Here is a 21,674-nt window from a genome sequence, read left to right on the forward strand (position 1 = left end):
TGTTTTTTTTTTTCTGTACCTGTGAAATTGTACTTTTTAGTCTATGTTTATGTGGACCTTTTCTCCCTGGGTCTCTGCTGAAAAAAGACTTGTGTCCAATCGGACTTTCCCAGTAACCAAATGTAAAATAATAAAAATAAATAAATGAAGTAAAATAGTATCATACTGGAAGGGCAAAGTATGGAACTGTCAGGCCGTTAATTTCTGACATACCAATGAACTGCTGTCTTATAAAAGTCCAGTATTTGCAATCAAGGCTGATGAAGGCATTTAACCCAGTGCTTCCAAAAACAGTCTTGCAACTAAAAAAAAAAAAAAAAAAAAAACTTTTGCTATGCAATACGCCCCAAGGTTTATGATCATTTGAACCTTGTCTTGGGGGTATCATTGCAGTGCTGGTATTCAGAATAGTTGCCAGGATTTTTTGTACTGAAGGGGCAAAACATCTAATTTCTGGAGAATGGTTACTATATACAGACCATGAAAGAAATGGAGTTTGTTTTAAATCTAAGTACAGACTCTGTGAGGAAGTGGCATGAATAAAACCATCAACTAATCTGGGTAACTGGATATCATTTAAAATAGATGTGCAACCATGGGGACCAGGAAGTTTTGTAAATATCCTGGGCATAGAAAAAAGACAAAAGGAAAGAAAAGGCAAAGACAATACTGGAAAGTCCCACTTGAAACCTGAAGAACGGCATACAAGTTTTAAGACTATGATGTACAACTCCAGGTTCTGTCCATCTGAACTCTTCTTGCATAAAAATAGGTACATTAAAACTGCAGTGTACATATTCTAAACTTTATCATTTGACACTTGTTTTGAACAGTTAAGTTCTAGGTCTCCACAGATGTTTCTTCATCGATACAAGAAAAATGTTAAATAAAAGCTTTTGCCTTTTGCTGCATGTAGACTGGTTGTACGCCTTGAATGTCCGACACATGCTGAAATTAACTATAAAAAGTAAAACTCTGATATTGTTGCTGAGCAGAAACAACAGACCACAGAAACTGGGACTGTAATCCCATAAAACTGAAAAAAATGGACACTATGTCTCTTACTCAGCTGACTGCAATAATTCCAACCAAGTAATAAAAAGGCAAAATTCCTCCTCGCAGGCATAGAAGTGAGGTAACGGGGAAGAGATGATGAAATCGAATGTCAACCATATTTACTACAGGACACATTTTTACTTTATTTTTGCGTTTGTTTACCATATTTGTCCGACTGGGTTTAGTGGAAAACTCCTTTTCAGCAGAGTCCTGGGGAGAGAAGCACAAACATTTTTAACAGACATTCTTGCCATTTTCTTGCAGTTGCTACAACACCTTCATGTGTTAACAGCCAAAAGTATGGCTGAGTCTAAATATGTCTTATCCTCCGGAAAGGTTAGGTATGCTATCTTGTGCCATTATCCTGAAACAGGCTTTTACTATGTCAGCTGCACACTTCACACTGTGGAAAACCACCGTGTCTGCAGTTTAAGTCAGCTTAAGATCTTCTCCCTTAAAGCTGAATCTGACATTTTGAAGTAGGACATCTATCTGCCCACTGATATCACATTGGTTCTGTATCCTGCTGATCTGATGATTAATATCTCTTTATCCTAGTGCAACAGAAACGTATACCTTTTCTTAACATCTGTACAGCAAACTACTTTCCTTAACAGCTGGATGGAAGTGTTTTCAGAAGTGCAGTGTTTCAAGCTAAACCCACTGCCAATGAAACCAAAACTGGATTCTTACAAAGATTCATAAAACTCCTGCTCTGCTCTGTAGAACTGGTTTGCTTCTCTAGGACCTAGTGGCAAATAAAATGGTACTATAGCAAACTCATTTAAATATCCTGCAATTACTGAACATACAACGAGACATGGAAAGTTTGTTTAGGTTGATTATTTACCTAAAGCTAAAGTTATCTTTACAGAGACAGCTTTCCAGTGAAACAGTTGTCCTTCACATTAAGGGGCTCTCCAAAAGAATTATCCTCATGGACCAGGAAAGGCAAAAAGCATTATGGATACAGTATCATATCAGCCGCAGGATTACCAACTGCTCCAATAAGACTACTTGGCTGAAATGCAGCTTTGTTAATGAGATTTACTACAGCCTCTTACACGGAGGTGCAGTGATTGATGCAGGGGATTATTTTAAACCTGAGTGTGCAGGGCATTTGACATTCTGCAGGGTAAGTGTGCATGTATGTGTGTTGGGGGGTTGCATCACTACAGAAAAAAAAAAAGCAGACTCGAGTCCATCATTAGGTTTTTGACTTATTTCATGTTTTGAGGTGATGTATTTCACTAAACTGGCAAGAAATCTGTTTTTGTAATCATACAGCAGAGTGAATCTTATTGAATATGATAAAACGTTAATGACCTTCCTTCTATCCAAGACCTGAGAAATAAAAGAAACGTACTCTTATTGCTTTCTTTCCTTAACATGAGTCACCCCCAATGTAAACGGTTTAGGAACGTAAGAACGTAAATGGTTTGGGTTCAGTTTTAAAAGTGTCAGCTACTTTGTGAATTAAATCCAAACACTCCTATTTCTTACAAGCAGTGAATCTATGAGGCGTAGCACTGGATGCCCAAGGGACTGATGCCGGATCCCTGGATGTCTATTCCTGAGATGACTGGATCCGAACCATCTACCTTCGGTTACCCAATATGCAACAGTCATTCTTGGATACAGGTATCTGCCATGCTCACATTCACACCTAAAAGAAGCAGCAGCCCAGAAAAACCAACCTAAAAATTCTAAGCTGTAGACTGAGGAAATTTATAAACAAGAAATCTTAGTCCTCAGCACCTGGGTGTTGACTCGGGGTTGGGGGTATTTTTTTCTACAAACTGGAACATTCCCATAGCTGAACCCATTTTATCATAAATGATGAGAGCAGCCTTTCTCTGCAGCTTATTCTTCATGTTAAAATCTCAGAAGACAAGCCGATTTCACCTCATGTTGTAGACCGATAATCACAAAATCCAGCAATCAGGTATGGACATTTCTAAACTGGTCCAAACAGCACATTGGACACCAATGCCTAATCCACAACAGGACTTTAACTATAAGTGTTATTATTTTTGTAGAAGACTGTCCATGCTTTTTCCTTAAAAAGCATTTTTTTTTCTTTTTTTGTTTTTACCAGAAAGAGAATTAGAATGTTAAGAAGGAACATTTAGGAATCTCTTGTACAGCAAAAAAAAAAAAACCCTGTAAATTATTAAACACTGCTGTAGCAAAAAGAGCTATCAATAATGATTCCTTGGAACCTAAAGTTCCTCTAGCATCTGAAAAGGGTTCCTGCACATATTACTCAATGTTACAAACAGGGATAGCTTCCATTAGTGAGAGAGGACTTACAGCTGTGTCTGTCCACAATTTATCTCTGGATTCAGTAGCACATACTAATGGTCAAACGCTATAGAGATTTTGTAACTTATGCTTGCAAATTCAAAGCAACTTTTGTAGTTTAAGTTATTTTTTATAAAAAAGCACTGCAGTCTTATCACTGTGCTCTGTTATTAATGGTAAAAAGTCCTTGCACACGTTCCATACAGAGTTTCTGCTTACCAATTACATCATCTTTAGCAAATATTTAAAACTTACACAGTCACAGCAGGTACAATAGGTAGGGTTCCTTGAGAAGTATTCATGACTTCTATTGGGTTCCAGCAACATGAAAGGATTGCAAACCAACGAGTTAGTTTTCTTACTAAAGTACTCATACCTCTCAGTATTGCTGATTTTTTCCAAACAATAAAAATTATATTAGAAACCTTCAGATGGAATCTGAAGGCAAAAGAATCAATGGATAGTCACTTGCTTTTAATATGCTGTAAAAAAAAAAAAATCCTGAAAAGTGATCAAGAACTGATATTACTAAAAAGATATAGTAAAATAAGGGGAACTACTAACCAATGCTACATAAAACACAGCTCAGAAAGTGACCAAGGCACACTCAAAACATTAAGGACTACTTCCTCACTTCAAGCAGCAAGGAATAGACAGGCAGGTGTTTGGAGCACTGTTAGTAGTTTGGCTTCTCTGTAATGATCACAATTTGTCATATCATCCACATGCCACTACAGAATCTGAAGGTTTAAAAGATTGCAACTATAAAAGCAGATGGCTGCCTGCATCTGATCTGTATTCAGTACATCCATCCACCCATCCACAACCCCTTCTTCCTATTTTTTTGCACATGGGGTCGGATTGTCACAACAACAGTGACAATCATCTGCAGCCAATGTTCACACTGCTGGGTGGCCAGCCCTGCTGCGGTTGTTCTTTCATATCACACAGAGACACAGACCCACACCTATGGGCAATTTAGTGTGTCCTCTTCACCTACAGAATGACTTTGGAATGTGGAGAGTAACTGAACACCCAGAGAAACCCATACAAAAACATGGAGGATATTTAGACTCCAGACAGAAGGCACCCCACTCAAGAATACAACCTGGAATCCTCTTGCTGTGAGACAGCATTACCTACTGCACCGTTGTGTGAATTATCCTTACAATATACATATATGATGTAGATCAGAGCGTGTGTATGTACCTTTAAGAAGCATTTCCAGATGTAGCACATGCATATTAATACTGAGCATGTGCAGGCAGCAGTGCCATTTTGAGAGAACAGTAAGTGTTAACATGCATGAGTGTGGTAGTCAGTTTATAAGTTTATTTAAGTTACAAAGCCTCACTTCTGATGTATTTGTGTGTAATAAAGCTGCTTGAACAGAACCCTGACCAGATGAGTGACAGTGTCAGAACCAGAATAATAAGAGCAACTTCTACGAGCCATGAGGTGCAGAGGTGAAGGTGAAGACAGACCAAACAGGATGAGTGAAACAGAGCACAGACAAGTGAAAAAGGGCTAGAAATGAGCTAAAGGTAAAGAAAACTGCACAAATGATTTATTTGGCAAAGAAAAGGAAACTGTGCATTTATAAGGCACAAAAACGCATTATTAATCAAATGAGTAGCACAAAACATATTATTAAGTAAACAAAAGGCACAAACTGCATTATTAATTAAATAAAATGTTTGAAACCATGACATTTGATAAAACTATTCATAAGGGGCTCAGAATTATCCTTGGTTTACATAACAAGCATGTTTTTAAAGTAAAATGGGCACAAGAAAAGTAAAATGACCATGATAAAAGATTAAAAGGCATAACAAGTACAAGAAAAGGGCAAATTAAGCTTAAAAAGCAAGGTAACTGCATTTTTTTAGCAAAAGACCGTGTTTGGGCACAAACTACTACTTCGCATTGACCGAAGCCATTCAAAGCATCTCAGAGTGTGCAAAGTGTTTGCAGATTGTGTGCTTTATTACGGTGAAATTGTTTCAAAAAGTTTGCTGTGGGCAAAGTATAGCCATTTTGAAAGGACCTTGGACTGTGTGTACAGTTTATTTGCAAAGTGCATTCATTTTAAAGTGTTTCTTACTTAGAGCTTCTTCTGCCGTGCACAGTTTATTTGCAAAGCACAGTCATTTTGAGGTATTTCTTACACTGATAAGGACTGGTTTCACAAACTACAGTGATTTCAGAGTGTTCCTGTGCTAGAGACTTATTTGGCAAAGTGCAGTTATTTCACAGAGTTTGTTGTGCTACTGGGCAGATGTATATTCGTAGATAATTTCTAGCACCTGCACTACTGTGTGTTGATATGGCACAGGCATTTCACAGACCAAAGTCCACTTGTGTTTGATCATAATATAGCAGACAATTTGCGAAGGAATACAATATTTTCATACAAGCAGCTTTTTCTGACAAAGATGCACATACGAGGGCATTCCTTTTGCTTAACGTAGCTGGGTCAGAAGCTATTGAAAGACAGCATTCATTTGTGTATGCACCAGAAGTATATGCAGGAGAAGGGGACAGCATTATATGGTGGTACTGTCTGAATCAAGAGAAGACCCAGAGTGCTTAAAATGCAAATTTAGAGAAATGTGCAACCCCCAGACAAATGTTACGTTAAGAGGCACTTATTTTCTGCAACAGACCAAATGCCAGGTGAAACTTTTGCAATTTAAATCACGGACTTGAGAAAAGACACACGTCCGGATTTGGTAACTTGAAAGATGAGTTAATTAAGGACAGGCTTGTGTGTGGTGTTAATAGTGCTGCAGTGAGAAAGACTGCTTTGTGACAGTGATTTAACATTAAGCAAAATCATAGGGATTTGTCAAATCCATGAGCTCACAGAAAGGCACACAAACATGCTTACAAGTGATAAAAAGCAGGATTTCGATAGCTTCTAGAGCAAACAGACAACATGCAAGTAACACATGCCAAGCAGAAACAGGCCTAAGCACATGGCAGCAGCAACCACTGTATCTGGCATGGAGACCCCAGAGCTTTCTAGCAAGTTCCAAGACTAGCTCAGTAAAAAGGGCATGCTCAGTACAGTATAAGAGTGAGTCAGCAAAACCCAAGTAAAGTCTTATTGTTACTGTTGTAATTGTGGAGCCAACCAGGAGTCTAAAAAAGAGAAGTGCTTAGCATTTGGTCAGCAATACCACAAGTTAAAAAAATGGAACCATTTTCAAAAGTTTTGTAAATCAAGTAAGCTTTATTCAATTATTAAGAAAAGGCACTCAAGAAAGCAAGTTTATCATACAGAGAGCTGAAGCAAGTTTATCATACAGAGAGCTGCAACACTACTTTCTATGCAGATGGTGCATTAGTGGGTTGATGAAAAATTTAATGCAGTAAATTTGTTGTCAAAAACTGAAGCGTTCTTGTCCTGTCCTGATCAATGGAAAATGCACAGAGCTCAAAGTAGATACTGGTTCAAACTGTAATGTAATGTCAGCAGAAACATTTGCTAAAGTAAGAGCTGGTGAGCTAGTTTGGTCAATTGTGTAAAGCTTGCTGCTTAAGGAGGTGAAGAGATTCAAACCAAAGGCTCAGTAATGCTTTTATGCTATTCGACTGGGAAGAGTTACAGCTTGCAATTTTATGCAGACCGAAGACCTGTCCAGTCATTATTAGGTCTCAGAGACAATCTGAGAATGAAACTGCTTTCTTTTACCAAAAAAGCCCATCATGTAAACACGTCCCATTTTCAGCTTCAGTGGTACTATTTTCTCAGAGTATGCTGATGTATTCGACAACAAGCTATGCAAACTTCCAGTTGTGTACTCTATGAAAGTAGACCCAGAGGTCAGTCTAGTGATCAGACCAGTGAGAAGAGTCCCAATAGCTATGCAGGACAAAGTCAAGGTCCAGTTAGACAAAATGGTGCAGCAAGGTGTGACTTGTCCAGTCACATAACCAACTGAGTGAGTGTTTCCCATGGTAGCTGCTCATAAGAAAAATTCTGATAAAAAAATCAGAATATGCATTGACCCAACAGACTTGAACAAGGCATTAAAGAGACCTCATCATCCTATGTGTACAGTCGAGGAGATTGCAAACCTCATGTCAATTCCCACTGTTTTTTCTGTCTTAGATGCAAAGAGTTCATTTTGGCAAGTAATGCTTGATCGCAAATCTTCACTATTGACTGCATTCAGTATCCCATTTGGTAGACACAGATTCCTCAGGATGTCTTTTGGAATAAATTCTGCCAGTGAAGTCTTTCAGCATGCAATGGAGCAAATTTTTTCAGGCTACCCTTGTGCAATAATAGTTGATGATTTACAAGATGGAGGCAACAGGGAAGCAGAGCATGACAGAAACCTCAGGAAAGTTTAGGACAGAGCGTGTGAAGTGAATTTAAAGTTCAATCCTCTGAAATGCAAATTCAGACTACCAGAAGTTACTTATGTAGGTCATTCATTTACCAGCACAGGCTTATGACCAACCCCTTTCCATGCCAGTAGCCATTCTAGAGATGCCAGCTCCAGACAATGTCCAAGCCTTAACCATACCAAGAAAATGTTGTAAGTATTTAGGCAAATGTTTCCCCGACTTTACTGAGTTATCAGCACTTTTAAGAGCACTGACATGCAAAAACCTTGCATGGTCGTGGTAAGAACACCACCAAAGAGCATTCGATAACCACAAACAGCAAATTGCTAACCCACCTACATTAAGATACTATGATGTCCACAAACCAGTAGTTCTTTCCTGTGATGCTTCAAAGTTTGGTCTTGATGCAGTTACTTGTTGCCTATGCATCTAGAACTCTTACCCAAACTGAGATGCAGTATGCTCAAACGGAGAAGGAACTTTTGGCAACTGTGTTCACATGTTCGAAGTTCTATGATTATATTTATGGCCGAGCAATCCAGACAAAAAACGACCATCAACTTCTCGTTACTATTTTAAAGAACTCTGTGCATTCCGCTCCAGCAAGACTACAAAGAATGATGCTCAAATTGCAAAAGTACAATTTCAAAATGGTTTATATAAAAGGTAAACTTCTTTATCTAGCTGATACCTTATCCAGATTGCCCAGAAATACCATGAAACAGTTTCATGCAAAGAATTTTGACTTTAATGTTATGGAAGTACATAATTTTTCTACCACAATACCTGATGAGCTAAGAGATCAGACAAAGGCTGATCCAATTTTGCAAAAGCTCAACCACTTCATTAAATGTAGGATGGCCATCAAAGCAATCCTGTGTACCACCAGAAGTACAACCTTACTTTCCATACAGAGATGAGATGCTGATGGAAGATGGTATTTTCAAAGGTCCAAAAGTTATTGTTCCTACTTCTTTGCAACACAAATACATTTAGATTTAGCATTGTGGCCACTTCAGCTAAGCCAAATTCATGAACTATCTTGGTCAACAGTAGCAACTGACATATTTGAGTTGAACACTCAACATTACTTAGTGTTGGAAGACTAATTCAAACTGGTTTGAAATCAATTTGCTACCTAATCTAATGTCCAGTGCTGTTATTACCAAGATGAAACAACACTTCTCAGAGTCCATAGTAGTCCACACAAAGTTATTTCTGACAATGGTTTTCAGTTTACCAGTCTATTGTTTCAGAGATTTTCTAAAGAGTGGGACTTTATCCATGTTACTAGCAGTCATGAATATCCTCAAACGGCATTGCTGAACATGCAGTACAGAGTGCAAAGCAATTACTAGAGAGGTCAAAGCATGACAATACCAATATCTTCTTGAATTTACTTAATCTCAGAAATATACCCTGTGACAATCTACTAGGTTCGCCTGCTCAGAGACTATCTAGGCAAACCAAAACAACCCTTGCCTATTAGTTCTAATTTGTTGGTGCCCAATGCTAAAAACAGAGCAATCAAAGCCCAACATTTTAAGAAGCATTCTTCTCAGAAGTCCAGCTATGATAAAATGAGCAGATTTCTCCCTTAAAAGGTGGAAAGACAGTGAGGAAGCAAACAGCTAAAGGCTTTGATTGAATTGGTCAAATGAGAGGTATATGTAGCGAGCCAAGGTCCTACATAGCAGAATCTGGGGTATAGAGTCCAGGAGAAACTGCAGACATCTTCTTCCTGTATCCGAAATGATATCACAGCATCGTACCTGTGATACAGACTCTAGATCTCAGAGAAACCCAGAAAATGTTCATACTGAAGAACATGCCACAGTATCCATTTCCATTCCTGATGACATCCCAGGTGTCCTTAAAGCTGAACATTCCTTGAAGACAGTCCCCATTATTAGATCCAATAGTGACTTTTATTTTACACGGTCAGGTTGTATTTCAAGACCTAGTGTAAAATACACAGCAACTTGGACATAATTGTTATATATCACTGCATGTCAAAACATCATGTCTGTAAATTACATGTCATTGAATACGGTCATTTTGTGTATGTATCTACTTCAAGAGGAAGGATGTAGATCAGAGTATGTACCTTTAAGAAGCATTTCCAGATGTAGCACGTGCATATAAATACAGAGCATGTGCAGGCAGTAGTGCCATTTTCAGAGAACAGCCAGAGAGTTAACGTGTAGGAGTGCAGTAGTCAGTCTGTTTATAAGTTCATTTAAGTTTAAGTTACAAAGCCTCATTTCTGATGTGTTTGTGTGTGACAAAGCTGCTTGGACCAAACCCACAAATGTCTGTTTTATCCTGACCAGATGAGCGACATATGGCTTCATGCAGCAATGGTCATTTTGATGTATGTGCACACTGATGTGCTCACACAAGCATAAGATAACATCCGAGTTTGTTTTACAAGCACTTCGCTGCTGACAAGTGATTTTCATCAGTTTTACTAACACTAACATTTGCATTTTGTAAAGAGGCTTCTCAGAAAATGTATAGATCAACTCACGGATCATCGAAACTGTTCAAATTAGTAAATCAGCTTCAGTTCTCAGATTTCTGGGCGATAAGAAAAACTTGCAGGGCAATTTTATTTATAAAATCCTTTATTTCCACAGGCTAACAAATGTTAAAAGTTGGCATTTAAATGCTTTTGTGCAAGTAACAAACAAGTGCTGTACGTTGATATCTCACTACAAACTGGGTGCACTGAGGTAGGTACCGCTTCACATGTCACTGAGGTAGGTACCACTTCACATGTCACTGAGGTAGGTACCGCTTCACATGTCACTGAGGTAGGTACCCACTTCACATGTCACTGAGGTAGGTACCACTTCACATGTCACAACACCTGCAGATTACTCCTGCAGCTGTTCAGTTACATAAATGAACTAAATTCCATTTATATCAAACTATACTTGGTTCTTAAACATCAAGAAAGGAAAGGCTATGCCAGAGTCAAATGCTGACTGGATCTTCGTAAACCTCAGTAATAAGGCTACAATTAGCAGAACAAAAAAGCAGACAAATTGCTGGAATTTCCAGACTTAGTATATTATTTCTGTAAATAAAAATTTGAGTACTAAGAATTATTACGAAATGAACTTCAAAATTAAGAGAGATGTGTAAAACAGCTATATAAACATACCATTAAAACTCATCAGATGCATGTTTGTTTAAACCCTTTGCTTACTCATTCACACTACACACAATAAGTAACTAAGTGCATTTCAAGGGAATATTATCCCCAGCTGCATTCATAAACTGATGTACAATGTTTTTATATAATTTCCATTAACACACACACACTACTGTTTCTAACTTAACTAACAGAATAAAAACAGCAAATTTCTTTTTGTACACTACCTAGTGGGCATTAATATTTTAGGTAACCAACCAGCTGAAAATGGCAGAGGACTGCAGTGGTTAACATTGCCATTTCAGTCTTTTGTTCAACATTAAAATTCTCATCCGGCCTGCCCCTGTGAGCAGTTTTCACATCCTCCTTTGATATCCTTAAGTTGCACTGTAAATGAACTGGCAGTCCTCCAAAGTGCCCATAGTGGCATGTGTGTATGTGTAAATGGGTGTGTCCTTGCATGTATCCTGCAATGGGTGTTGCTTTGTCCTGGATGTTTGCATGCCTAGCACCCAGTGACTGCCAGAACAAGCTGTGCCCAAACTGCGACCTTGAAATAGATTAAATCCATTATTAGAGAGAGAAACTTGTTCCACAGTCTATTCTTTGACATTGTTTTGTGGTTCAGTTTAGCTTTAATCTAACCATGCTTCATTGGTTACTGGATCTTTTTCCAAAGAATACTGCCCCATTCAGTAAAATTGCTTAAACAACACAAAATAATTTCTAGCACTATGTATAAAATGTAAATCACCTTTCAGAAGCCCATAAGACACACATTAGGTAGACAAACTAAACCAACAACTTTGAAAAAAAGCTTGCTGCTTCACTTATTTACCAAGTGCACTTTTGCCACATTCTTTGGAACCAGTACTCCTCTTTCACGTAATAAATACAAAGCAGCGTTCTCTGTTCTAGAACAACCCATTACATAAAGAACTGAAAACTGGGACTACAGTATCTATCATCTGCTTGAAATATTCTAAACTGCAAAGTGCACATAACAGCATGTAAATTTGTAACATGGGATGATATATATTTAGGAAATAATGTGTATTATAATTAAATTGTATCAGCATATTTGACAAATTTTACTTCACCCAGTTGCAAGACAGTCTTTTGATGCACAAGCTGAACTGAAAGCATCTTAATTTACTAAACATTACTTCATAGTATTGATACTAGGTTGCTAATGTCACTGAAGAGTTTTTTCCAATAATGTATAAAATGCTAACCAGCCTACCATACAACCAAGCAGAGTCATCTGCAAATTCTTACAACCACATTTCTTTTGCTATTGCTGCTATTTTTTCAGAAAAAGTTGAGTAGGAACCTGAAATGGACCCTTATGGAAGACCACAGCACATGCTACACCATTCTACTGCTGGCACTAACAGTGGCAGTCTGGAACATTCCATTTACCCAGTTCAAAGTTAAATTTCTGGTATAAGAGTTCTCCTGGAAAAAATAAATAAATTACAGGCTTTTCAAAACTTAGTAAGAATAGTCTGAAACCCATTGAAAAATCAAGGACATTCAACATCTCATGAAATTTCCACATGAAAAGTAATGCTAACCTGTTCACACCATTTACTCGTGTTTTAAGAAAAGTTTAACATCAAACTGAACTTTCTAATTTGCTCATGAATATGTGCATTGTCTGGTTAAGTGAACTGCTTAGGGCTCACACAGCCTGCAACAGAAGACCATAAGAACCAAACCAAGAACTACAGAACAACGCTTCATAGCAGCCTGCAGTTTTGGAATACAGATCAGAACCCAGAGGTAAATCATATGAACTACCTAGTCAAATACAGAAGTATTTGCTCACTGGGGTCTGACTAAATTCTAGCAGGTGAGCACAGAAGGTGTACTAAATTGGTACAATTTCATCAGACCCTAGTGACCAGATATAACGTCATTTTCTCCTATTAACTGTAAGACCATCTTCTGATACATTAGGCTATATTTTCTTAATAGCTTGCAACTTTACATTCATTTAAGAATAGGAACATAACACTCAAGATAAAGTATCACCAGAGTTGATGTGCAATATGATTACTTGTGGATTTTGAAGACTGCAGAAATGAAGAGTAGGTCATTTTATTTAGCCATGGTAGTCATAATTTGGTCAGAAGATTTTACACTTTCACTGTATTTTAGTTCTTAAACATGATCAGGCATGTCATAGGATTTTTACTTTAACTTTGGATCCCGATTTATACTCCAAAATCGTATCAGAATGCATTTTCTACTGTACGGCTTACTTTACGATTCCACAATGCATAACTCACTTTTCATGTTTATTTTAGTCATAATTCACAAAAACCATTTGAATTACATGTTATGAACCAGCTGAACAATGGGCCCCCTAGTAAGCAACGTCACACATTTCTGCCAATGTTTTTCCTTGTCCTAGGAGTTTAGCATATGGTAATATGGTCTTTCATCAGTGAGATCATAACTAAATTACTGTTATTATCATTCTTACTATAACATGCAGTGATGGAAAAAGAACTGAACCCTGGTCTAACTTATCAAGTACACACAGAAACACAGGTTCACAACTAACAGGTGTCTTTTTTCCCAGCATGCATTACTGTACATCTCATGCTTAATGCAGCATCTCTAACCAAATATTAAAACTAGTGGGACTTCCAATACAAGTAGGGTGTTTCACATTAAGGAGCAATTTATGAACAAACTCATTTGACATCCGAGACATCTGTATCTCTGTTTACTGTGTGGTGTGATGTAGTAGAATGGAAAGATATTATATATGTTATACGACTACGGTTTTCTCTTTAGCACAAGTGGTTTCCTTATTTGCTACATTCAATACTAAGTGCAACAAAAACATATCTTTAGCCTTCCAGAAGATTTATATAAAACTTTACTTTCCTTATTCTGTGCTCTGCAACTAATCCATTCAGAGTAAAAGGACATGCAAATATACAGCTCTCGCCTATCCCTTCAAGTACAGGTAACGCAGGTAGGAAATCAAACAATAAAACACTCCCCATTTCTTTTATTCATTTCCACTCATTTTGATCAACTAAGTGACAAACTAGGAGACTTCTCCTTTATGAGTAAAGCTATTATTTGTCCATACAAGCTTTCAAATCCTAACAGAAGTACTTCAGTAAGCAGATTTAACACAAGCAGTGCCATTCACTTCAATGTTCGCTCCAGTTCTTGAAATGCAGTACCAGAACAACGCTAAGTACTGCTGTACTCAAGAGGCATCTTCTCAGACAATGAGGTGGCAAGTAGAACTCCATATTAAAGGTAAGGAATGAAGAAACATTTACCAAGTGACTTTCTGGATTCAGAGGAGCAGAAAGCGAGTTATTTTTAGTGAATTCCGTTTTTCTTTTCTTTTTATTTCTCCGTAACCAGTAAATACGGCATAGGATAGAGTGAAGTCGAAACACCACATATTTGCATGACGCAATGTTTAGTGATTTCTCTAATGTAATTCAGACTGGAACAATATACTTTAGTATGCTACCTTTGACACACATCACACTTTTCATTCATTACAAAGCTGAATGTAATAACGTTACTCTGACTAGACTGAGATATTCGTGAAGCTATGTGATTAAAAAAAGGAAGGGCAGAATTGTACATTACTAGGGCACAAGCAAACACAGACCTGCTTTTTGATCACACCAAATAAGTAAAAGTAAAACAACTAATACAAAACACACACTGTCAGCAGTCAGGAAATCTCAAAAAGGTTTTCTTGTGTAGTCTACCACAAATAGCAGCAACCAAAGAATTCAGCAATAAAATCCACTTGAATAGTAAAAACTGGAAAACCACTTTGAGAAGGAGCCATTTGCTTAGGGCAGATAAGCAGCCAAAGACTGAGGTTCAAATGAAATGATTGTTGATTCTGATGAAATTCCCGGTCGGGATGAAAGCACTCAATCCAGGGGTTTTTTAGGGCAGATAAGCAGCCAAAGACTGAGGTTCAAATGAAATGATTGTTGATTCTGATGAAATTCCCGGTCGGGATGAAAGCACTCAATCCAGGGGTTTTCCAGTTTTACTATTAAAGTGGATTTTGTTGCTGAATTCTTTGGTTGCTGCTATTTGTGTTCAACTACACAAGAAAACCTTTTCGAGATTTCCTGACTGCTGACAGTGTGTGTTTTGTACTAGTGGTTTTGGTCAACACTGGTCGCTCCATTTTGTACATTTATTTAAAAGTAAAACAAGACAGACCTAATAAAGGAACTTGGGCAGACTGGGCAGGCTTACCACAAAATCCACACAAAACAGACTAAGAAGCACATTAAGTGTGTTAAAGCCTTCCCTTTCTCCAGCTCCTTCACCCAGATGCACTTACCATTTTTCCATACTATCTGGTACTGTATTATCACTTGGTGTATGTATTACCTATTAGTGTTTTACTGAAGTAAAGTTAATACATTACAAGGTGTCTTGAGAATTAAATTTTCCTGCAACATTGACAGTTATAGTCCAAGTCACACATTATCCATCAGCACAAAAGAGGAAATTCAACAGACATTAATAACTTTAGACTTATAGCAAGCTTATCTCCCTTTGCCAATACTTGAAAAATATGACTATCTCCTGCAGGACGAATTCCACATCCTCTACACACAACCTGGCTTCCATCCTTCCCACAGTACTATCACTGCCCTTCTAACTTATTATATATACTGTCAGTAAAGTAAGAGACAACGGCAAACTAGTTTCTTCCTTATTTCTAGACTTGCCTAAAGACTTCAACACAATTTGTCACAGCAAACTTCTGCTTCAAATATCCTCACTAGGTCTCTTTCAGCCCACTTTTTTGTGGTTTAAAAGCTACCTGCCCAATAGGTATCAGTCGATAAATGACACTCCATGCTCTCTTCTTACCTGCCAGCCAACACCAGTGTACTACAAGGCTCTATCCTTGGTCCCATCCTCTAACATTTTCACCAACACCCATATACATCCACATAACAGGCCACCCTTACACAATACACAAATTATTCCATTCTCATTTATACATCTGACAACATGGTATACCTCCAGCAAATTACTCAAGAAGCTTGAACAATCATTGAAGTATGGCTTTGTGACTCTCGACTCATGTTCAACTCAAAAAAGAACAAACTAATACTTCTTTTTCCAAATCCTCTCTCGTGAAAAAAACAAAACATAAAAGTCCCTCCCTCATGATAACACAGCCACTGGAAGCCACTTCTCATAGCAGGTTAGTAGAGGCAATAGCGGATAATATGCAGTTTTATATATACACTTTGAATGTAAGTTTAAGAAAAAAAATTAGGGATGCTTTACAGAGCCAAAAATGTTCTTCCCTACACAACTAAAACTACACTTGCCACTACTTCTCTCCTCCCCCATTCTACTTCATGGCGCTTCCATCCTAACTTCCAGGCTTCACAAAAATTTAAAATCGAAGTTGCTAAATTTGCAGCAAATATCTCTCAGAACCCACCACTGTACAGCAATAAAAAGCCTAAATGGATTAGAACTCCCTCATCAACTAACATATACGCAGCTTCTTACAACCTATAACATTATCCAGCATCCATCTGCCTGTCCAGCACTAAAAACATTCTATACAGCTATGTTCCCAGTCAGTCACTGCGATCCAGTAACCAAACCCTCTTTCTGTCTACAAACCTATGAAATCTGAAGGGCATTTGTACATGTAGAAGGTTGCTAAGGCCTGGATCTCCTTACCTGGTCAGTACCCTCCCTCCCATCTTTCAAAACTACTCTGAAAGACTTCCTAGCTAAAATATGGCTCTGTTCTGAAAAGCAGGATAAACTATATCCCCAATTGTGAAAAAGTACCTTTTCATTCCTTAGATCTCCTTACTCTCCCTTCTTCATTACTTCCATAAAATTCTCTTCCCTGACTTTCGCTCTAAATATACCGCAAGGCTGTTTTTTTCCCCTCACATCATATTGCAATTCCTGTTTGTATTAGACCGTTACCTTTAATTTATCTACAAACTGTCTACAATTTCTTTAAATGATTGTCATATAACTTGTATCCATTCTTAACCAGTGTTTTTATATCATCACTAATTTCTTATAATTATTTAAACTGCAGATGTTTTTGTTTTATTTTTGCAGACTGTAAAATTATTGTTCTTAAAATGTTTTGTAATAATTTGGACTTTTTCTCCCAAGACCTCAGCTGAAAATGGACTTCTAGACAGTCGGACTTTCCTGGTAATCAAATGACAATCAATCAATAAATAAATAAATGATAAATATGGTGAGATATTGAGTTGGGGACATTTAACACAGGTTTAGATAATAAGCATCTTTTTTTCTTTCTTCCATATTAAAAGTGTGGTCAGCATCTTTCTATTTGCTTCTTTCTGAATTCCGAAGTCTGTAAATGCCTACTCATAAACTTAATATCACAATACAGTCTGTCAGCTGTTAAGCAGTAAAACATTGCAACGCAACAAGTACTTAGGAAAATATATAAATTTAAACATACCCCAACGTGATACAACTCTCAAATCTGAATTTTGCTAATACACCCTGCTAGTTATTATGCACTATTATGAATATTTTGTTAGGGTACCACATCACTAGTGCAATCCAAGAAAGCACGAGAGAGAGAGAGAGAGACAAAGAAAGAGACACATGTACGTGCACACACACTCACCATACAGTGGTAGCAACATTCAGCCAAATTAAAACCAGGACTACAGCTCGACAGTTTTATTTTTCTCTTGTCAATGCTGACTTTCAAAATTTATTATATTAATTCACTATCCTAGTTTCTGAAAACAACTCTAGATTTTTGCAGTTAATTTCAAAAGTTGTAGGCAGACTTAACATAAAATGACCTTATAATATCATAGTGCTAACCAGGGATGCCCACTGGACACACAGTCCCTTTTTCAGGGGTGACCTAGAAGCAATGTCTGGCTAAGTAACTTGCTCAAGGTCACATAGCAGGCACATGAGGGCTGACAGAATCACATGTATCACACAGAATCACATGAATGTATTTCAGGAACTCCAGCTCACAACCTTAACATCTGCAATGTTAATACGCATTTAAGAATTTTCATTACATAAGGTATTTCCTGTGCAATAATATAGACACCCTGGTAATTTAACGCTTAATAAGTTCTCCCTAAAGACAGGTGACACATACCCGTCACTTCTTTTAACAGACAGCATAATGCTCCTGTAGCTAAAGGTAACCAAATTAAACTCAGCTAGAAAAATCACTAAGACTGACCAATACTACAGTAATGTTTTATATCTATAGACCTAGAACGATAGTACAAATACATGCAATATCAAGACAGTCATTAATAGTTTCTGAGTTAGATGATTTGAAAGTTCTTTGGATATTTAGAGCTTTTGAATTAGGGGAGGGCTCTGCCCCACAAGGTACCCCACCCCCACCCCCATATACACACACACTCAAAACACATACCGGTCACCTATTATACCAAGTATTTTATCAATATTTGTATACTGGCATTAAACACATTGAGGTACAACTAAGATGCTTGGAACCAGTCTGTTCCCTGCACCCTCATCTGAGTAGCTAGTAATGTTGGAGATGCACACTAAATTCCTCAGTTGCTGGCTCCTCCATCTGCACATTAACTGCCTCTTCACCTGTATAAGGTGCTAAATATAAATATAACAGTGCAGCATGCTCTCATTATTACACTAGCAGCATTTAAACTGGACAACTACAAGTAGAACATGGTAAACATCACTTTGGACATCATTATCTGCTGTGCTGCCCGAGTTGTACCTTATTATATCATTTACACGTTTAAAGTTGACATTTGGTTCCTATGTGCTGCTCAAGCAGTCAGTATACCATGCCTTACATGGTGCAAGACATGCTGCAGGCACGATATTAATATCCCAAAGCTCACTGACCTGATGATTACAGAATGCATTACAATCACCGCTTTTCTAGATGTATTTTACCTGCTTCTGTAGCACACTTTTATCAGCAGAAACTCTAGCACTTTTCTTTTCAAGCCATTTCATGGAAAATAATATAACATTTGGATTCAAAATAAAATGCAAATGCTACAAATGTATAAGCAATTACGTTCGCAGCCTGCTAGTAGGAAGACTGCAGAATTAACGAAAAATTAATGAAAGCGGCAATGTAAAGCAATGTATTTTTATAGTAATCTCACTATATTGTATTTATTTTACTGTACTTTGAAAGACAGACAAGAATAATAAAACGAAACGATTCAGAAAAAATGCAGGTGCTTCAACTAAGTGAATCTGAAACCACTTCTAAGGATTTTCTCATTGTATGAGCATTCCTATCACATGGGTTAATTAAGCCGCAGCATGCATTGTTAAATTCTGGGTTGCCCCGAGTTCTTATTTGTTTTTTTTTTTTTTGTTGTTGTTTTTTTTTTTTTTTTTGTTTTTTTTTGTTTTATGTTGAAAAAGTTTAATAAATACACATCTTAAAAAAGAATAATGAAACCCTTAAACAAACACTTCAAGATTCGCACTGCCAGCAAAGATTTGTTATTGATCATACCACAAGATGCTTACAAATTGACATATAATCAATATGTACAGTTTTACATCATCAATCTCAGCACACACTAACAAAACAAGTTATCTGGTTCGTCATTCGGAAGTCCTTTGTAAACATTTATATTTGAGTACAGACTATACAGTAGATTTTTTAATGAAATTCTCATCCGCTGCCAGGTTGTGATCGCACAAATGTGTTAAGAAAACTTATGATATACGAGGCAAGTAAATTGTCCAGTGTCATTCAGTGCCTTTGCACTTCGGTTACAGTTTTTATTATGTGACAGTCTCTTAAAAAAGTTCAACAAACAGGACTTTTAAACAAAACAAAAAGCACAACAATGTTAAATAGTTATTAAGTGCAAAAATAAACAAGGCTTTAAAAGGGTGCATCACAGCCGGTTTCCTTTTCAGAAATGCACTGTCCATACTGTACGGGTACGTCATTCATACACATTCAGGATGTGACAGTGGATGGACTCCCCAAAACTTTCCTACTGTAATTCCTTGCAAATGTTTAAGTGCGCCTTCTACAATGCACCGCAAGCATCTTTCAGCAAGACAAAAGTGCCGCTGCTATTTACACATGAAAACAAGTAGCACCCCCGGTCATGAAATTGACACAATGTAGCCACTATGAATCTGAGTGTTCCAAAACATTGTAACCGGCCTAAGAAAGGACACCAAGCAGTTTCCAAACTGCACCTGCCTGACACTAGCATCAGCCTCACCTGCCTTCCCGTTATCAAACCCGACAATGATGAAATAATCCGCCAATCTTGCCATTTCGGAGGAATTGCAAAAGCACTTATTGGGAAACTGTGCATTTTCCTTTCTGCCAGAGTTCAGCCATATTTGTTCTCCCTACCAACAATGCGGCTGCGCGATCCATACTTGACCCTGGCTGGGCGTGGGCTGCGGAGTTTACAAACAACCGAAAAGCAGAACCGATCCTCGGTTTGCCTTGCGTGAAAGAGGGCAGAAGATAAGGCATCGGTCTGGATCTTTAAGAGTCCCCAGCTACTGCAAAACTCGTCCTGCGGTAATACTACAGCACTGTGATGTATGCACTGTCTTTGGAAATGTATTAAAACAATTTACCTCAATAGGATTTGCAAGGGGTTAACATACCATATGGTTAAGTATTTCTATTAGGATCTCAATATTTGGACCTTACTCTCAACCCATTATGAGGTACCTTAAGCATTTCAGCTTTCACTGAACTAGATTGCAGGGAGAGAGCTTTTGCACACTTAACTTGTAAATTACATTTTCATAATTTATACCTCCTTTGGTTCGTGATCCACAAATATTGTAAACAGAAATATGTTTCATTCCACTGTTTTGTATTTCTAGTTTCAAAGTTTAACTCTGTCACGTTTTGTCACGCAACATAAGTTTAAAAGTAGGATGATTGCACTTCAAACCTTACTACTATTGGAGAACCTGTCTAGTGTGAGGATAGCTGACAGTTTAACTCAGTACTGCATTCCGTACTGGGGGAAAAGCATCTACCAGAGATTTCGGGCAGGCGTGCACATGGTGTTGCCAATCAAATTGATTTATCTGATAAAATAATTTTGGATGACTTGCTTTAGAATTCGCGACTTAGATATAAAGACTGATGCAGGATAATTGGAAACGTTGGATTTAGTAGTGGTTGGTGGCAAAGTCAGATACCTACTTACATACCTGCCTATAACAGTTTCAGGTTTGTATTTTGAGTCGGGGTCATTAAGTTATATTAAACGGGAATTGCTCATTTAACCTCCTCAAGGAGTGTTGCACATTGCGCTTAAAAGTCCTCATTCAGGAAAGTTTGGGCACTGATAAAATAATTCCAGATGCTGCAAAATCACAGGACCTTTTCTTAAAGTATTTCTGTTGCTATGCATACCTCTTAACTGTCCAGATTTATTTTTGCCTAATACTTTTTGTCTGTTCCTTATAAAATTAAAGTAGAAGACCAGTACTCGTGCAGACGTGTGCTCATACGGAAATGTATACCTGGTTCTGTGAAACAAAGATTCAAAGAAAATTTATTGTCATTTCATTTAGGAAACACAAGCGCTACTTAAACGAAATTTCGAGCGTCAGCTCTTTTACAAGAGAAAACAAATACAAAAAGACAGACATGATAGGTATTAAAGAATAAACAAGTACTATAGTACAAAAGTAAAATAACTAGGTAGCTGCCGCACATGCTTGTACACTATTTATATATACTGGACAACGCTGACTACTA

General features: G+C 37.6%; 1 protein-coding gene and 1 long non-coding RNA gene across 2 annotated transcripts in view; one reads left to right on the forward strand and one right to left on the reverse strand.

Annotated features, from left to right (window-relative positions):
- The window catches only part of SBF2 (SET binding factor 2), a 3,151,758-nt gene extending 3,131,450 nt beyond the window's left edge, over positions 1–20,308 (reverse strand). The window contains exon 1 of the mRNA XM_044058929.1: positions 20,161–20,308. Coding sequence (XP_043914864.1) covers positions 20,161–20,215 — 55 coding nt within the window. The 5' untranslated portion in view covers positions 20,216–20,308. The remainder of the gene's footprint in view (positions 1–20,160) is intronic.
- Positions 20,309–20,392: 84 nt separating this feature from the next.
- LOC122791255 overlaps positions 20,393–21,674 on the forward strand; it is a 19,413-nt gene continuing 18,131 nt past the window's right edge. Inside the window, exon 1 of the long non-coding RNA XR_006363119.1 lies at positions 20,393–20,471. This is a non-coding gene — a long non-coding RNA (uncharacterized LOC122791255). The remainder of the gene's footprint in view (positions 20,472–21,674) is intronic.

Source organism: Protopterus annectens, chromosome 17.part0, assembly GCF_019279795.1.
Source record: "Protopterus annectens isolate FY-2018-M chromosome 17.part0, PAN1.0, whole genome shotgun sequence".
NCBI lineage: Eukaryota > Metazoa > Chordata > Ceratodontiformes > Protopteridae > Protopterus > Protopterus annectens.